Genomic DNA, 4047 nt, shown 5'->3' with positions numbered 1-4047 from the left:
TCCTGCACGTGTCTCCGTGTCCCGGTGTCCGGGCCGCACCCGGGACCGCGCTCCGTGCCGGCGCCCTCCACCCGCCCCTCCCGCCGGGTCCGCAGGCAGCGGCCTCCCGGCACCGCACCGCGCGCTCCCGCAGCTGCACCGCAGACAGGGCGGGGCGCGCAGGTCGGAGGGGAGGGGGATGGGGCGGGGCAGAAGGGGGGTGGGTGGGTGGGGGGCGGGGCAGAAGGGGGTGCACACGCCTTCCAGGCCCCATCTCACACGCCAGCTGTGCGCACCCTGTGCGCTCCCCACGGGGTCACACCCACGTGCTCACACCTGCCTTCCTCAGTCCACACTCATTCCAGACTACACCCCACACGCTGCACACTCCCCACCTGCCACGCACACAACCTGCACTCCTCACACACCCCAGCACATCCACGTTCCACACACACACTCACACACACACTCACCCCAAACCCCACACTGTGGAGCTGTAGCCTCCACATCCCCACACGCAGGTTCACACACACACACACACACACGCACACGCATCCTCCGAAGAGCAGGTTGCAGAGGCTGCGGCCTCATTGCAGCCGGGGGTGGTGATGGCAGTGAAACAGGAGACAACAATTCGCCCACCATCCCACCCTTTCAAATCGCTTTTTGCGTTTTTCTTTCTTCCCTTCCAGGTTTTCCTTTCTTTCTGATCCTTTTCTTTTCTAAGAATCTGTTGGTTTTATTCCCCCTCCTGGGGAAGGCGCCGGAGGAAACAGGCCTTTTGGTTGAATCAGTAATGAGTGGTATTTTTGCAGGTGAGGGGCACATTTGAAATATACGCATAGCCCCTTATTTATTATTTTTTAAGAAATATTTTTATTATTGATTTTAGAGAGAAAGGGAGAGGGAGAGAGAGAGGGAAACATCAATGATGAGAGAATCACTGATCGGCTGCCTCCTGCACGCCCCACGCTGGGGATCGAGCCTACCCTGACTGGGAGTTGAACCTTGACCTCCTGGTTCATAGGTCGACGCTCAACCACTGAGCCACCCCGGCTGGGCTCAGAGCTCCTTTTGGTTCCACCTGTCACCTGCGCTGGGCCTGTGCTGCACACCTGGAGGGCCGTGGAGCTGTGCACGCCCTCACACGCTGCTTGCTGCCTGCCCAGGGTGGGTTTAGGGGAAGTAAAGGTGGGAGAGTCACATATATTTTAAAAGGAAAAAACAAATTATTTTTTAATGTACAAAAGACAATAATAGCCTTTCTAGAAAGTTCAAAGCTAAAGTAAAAGTGGACGTCCCACACTAGTGTGGTGGTAGTTAGACATGAGCCCAGCCAGGACGGTGGGTCTGGTGCCGGTCACCAGGGGGGAAGCCCCAGGTGCCGGGAAAAGGACACTTAGGGTGGGACCTCCCCAGGTGACCTCCATCCCCTGGGGCTTAGCCTATCACTGGCCATTAGGTGTAGACCCCCTGACCTTCCCTCCCTGGAGATAACATTCAGGCCTCCATTATATTCAGCTCCAGGCCCAGAAAAGCAACAAAACCAGACCAGCGACCCCCTGGCTGGCCTCAGGACCAGCTGCGTTGAATAATGACCCTGCCCTGGCGCCTGCCAATCAACCCGTGAGATCACACCCCTGGAAGGGCCACCTGGAAAGCTGCTGCATATTCTGTAGACTCTTCCCCACGCCCCTAAGACTCTCCACCCTGAAGGCCTTCCCCTCCCCTCCCCCTCCGTCCCCCATCCCGACCCCAGGGGCGTTACCACAGGCTTCCTCACTCCCAAGCTCAGTCTAAGGCCTTACTTTGCCTCTATGACTCGTTTCTAAGCCCATTTCTCCCAGGCACTGCCTCCTCTACCTCCGTGGTTTTATACGTAAATGTCCTCTTGTAGTTGGAGTCTGGGCTCTGAATTCTTTTGGAGCCAGCGCCCAACCACCGAGGTCGCTGAACCCAGGTCCGGCCTGACCCATGGGTGTAACACCCAATGGGCCCCCTTGGCCCCCACCCCAGTTCTACCTACACTAGGAATCTACAGTGAGGCCTTGACTTACGAGTGTCCCGACTAACGAGTTTTTTGAGATACCAGCTGTCTCTCGGCCGATTTTTTACATTGAGTTGATAGAGTAATTTGAGTTACGAGCTCCTTAACGAGCTCGGTCTGGAACCAATTAAACTCGTAAGTCAAGGCCCCACTGTACTTATTCTCCCCTCACCGCTGCTTCCGCCTCCTTCCCTCTTCTCAACTGAATTTTTAATGAGAATTAAAACCTACAACTACAAATAAAAGTTAATAATGACAGTAAAAACGTTTTCCCTTTATAGGGTCATGGGAATTGAACCGTGGCCTCCTGGTTCATAGGTCAATGCACAACCATGAGCCACACTGGCCAGGCCCTTTATAGACAAATTGTGTTACTTTGTGTTTAAAATCACTTTAAATTACCTGGTTACCCTTCAGAAGGGCCTCCCAGGGACAGCACAGGCTCCCTGGACCTCTGGCATGGACTCTGGATGGGCCACTGCTCTCCTGTCTCCTTTTCAATCCCAGCTGTCACACCAGGAAGGAGATGGCACGTGCACACGATTTTCTGGAAGGACTTTGGCAAAGGGACTGTTGACAGGTGTGAGAGCAGGCAGCCAGCCAACCAGGGAGGTGGCACCCCAAAAACAGACCATCCAAGGTTGCAAGGGGGCGGGGCCACATGAACATGCAATAGTGGGCACGTGAACAAGGGGACGGGGCCATGTGAACACACTGGAGAAGTCGCCTGAGGATGGAGGAGGGGCCACGTGAAGATGGAAGGGATGCAGCCAGGAGCCCCCAGAAGCTGAAGAGGCAGGAAGGACCCTCCCTGGAGCCCTCTGAGGGAGCACAGCCCCCGACGCCCTGATTTCAGGTTCTGGCCCCAGAAGGGGGAGAGCACATGTTCCTGTTGGTTGAGGCCAGTTTGTTGTCATGGGAGCAGCAGCCCAAGAAATAGACCCTCCTTCCCCGCCTTCTGGGGCTTTGACCGGGTTCTGGGCACAGCTGGGCCCTGTTCCCCAGCAGGGGAGACCCCCCCCAGACCTCCCCCCGCAGGGCTCCCGGGGAGACCTTCCCTGTGTCTGTGCCTCGGCCCTGCCTCCTGCTCCCCGGGCTCCTGGGCAGGGACAGTGCAGTGGGCGCACCAGGCAGGTGCTCGGTGGGAAGCGCAGGCCACGCGCTCAGGGACTCCCCGTCCCTGCGGAGCCCCAGCGGCAGATGGTGCAGGGTCCTCCCCGGCCCTGCCCTCACCTCCCGGGCCTCCCCTCCTGAGTCCAGCTGGGCCTCCGCTTCCTGGGGCACCTGGGTTGACAGGAGCCAGCAACTGGGTGGTGGTGCCCATATTCCAGATGCCAAAACTGAGGCTCAGAGAGGGGAGCAGAGGGCCCGACCCCCAGCCCACCTCCCCCTCCACTCAGCCCAGCTCACAGCTATTCCCCCAGCTGCCTCCTGGTTGCCATGGTGTTGGAGGAGGAGGTGGAGGAGGAGGAGGAGATGATTCCTGAGAAGCAATCCCAGCAGCTGACCCTCCTTCCTCATCCCTCTCTCCAGCTTCAAAGCCTCCTTTTGGGCAGGTAGGCGGGGTCTCTTCCTGGCCAGGCAGCCAGGAGCAAAGGAGGTCAAGGAGGCAGAGGGTCCAGGTAGTGGGTTCTGGGACGCCAACCTCACCCGGCTGGGCTCCATCGCCCTCCCACAGTTCCCAGACCAGGAGGGCTGTGTCCTGCCTCCCTGCCTTCGCACATGCAGTTCCCTCCACCTGGAATGCCCTTCCTCGTCCTTCAGGTCCCAGCTTGGCTTTAACTCCACTGGAGAACCTTCCCTGAGTCCCTCGGGGCTCCCCCTGCATCCTCCACCCACCCCAGTCAAGCCGTTTTCTGGGTGATGCTCTCACGGGGCGGTGAGGTCTTGGGGTGCTAGCTCTGCCTTTGTACCTCAGCCCCTGGCACAGACAGTTGCTCAGTAAATCCAGAAGGAAGGGAAGGAGGGAGGGAGAGAAGGGAGCAAAGAAACTCCTCTCATAGGATTGGAGCGGATCTGGA

At 58.2% G+C, this 4047-nt stretch overlaps 1 protein-coding gene across 1 annotated transcript in view; it reads right to left on the bottom strand.

Moving 5' to 3' along the window:
• The window catches only part of ANKRD29 (ankyrin repeat domain 29), a 33536-nt gene extending 29845 nt beyond the window's left edge, over positions 1 to 3691 (bottom strand). The window contains exons 1-2 of the mRNA XM_023745720.1: positions 3677 to 3691; positions 3260 to 3310 (exon numbers count right to left, since the gene is read on the bottom strand). Of these exons, the coding sequence (XP_023601488.1) occupies positions 3260 to 3310; positions 3677 to 3691 (66 nt within the window). The remainder of the gene's footprint in view (positions 1 to 3259; positions 3311 to 3676) is intronic.
• Positions 3692 to 4047: the final 356 nt, after the last annotated feature.

The sequence above is a fragment of the Myotis lucifugus genome, unplaced genomic scaffold, assembly GCF_000147115.1.
Source record: "Myotis lucifugus unplaced genomic scaffold, Myoluc2.0 scaffold_574, whole genome shotgun sequence".
Classification (NCBI taxonomy): Eukaryota; Metazoa; Chordata; class Mammalia; order Chiroptera; family Vespertilionidae; genus Myotis; species Myotis lucifugus.
Note: the sequence above shows the minus strand (reverse complement) of the source record. Positions and strands in the feature narration are given on the sequence as shown.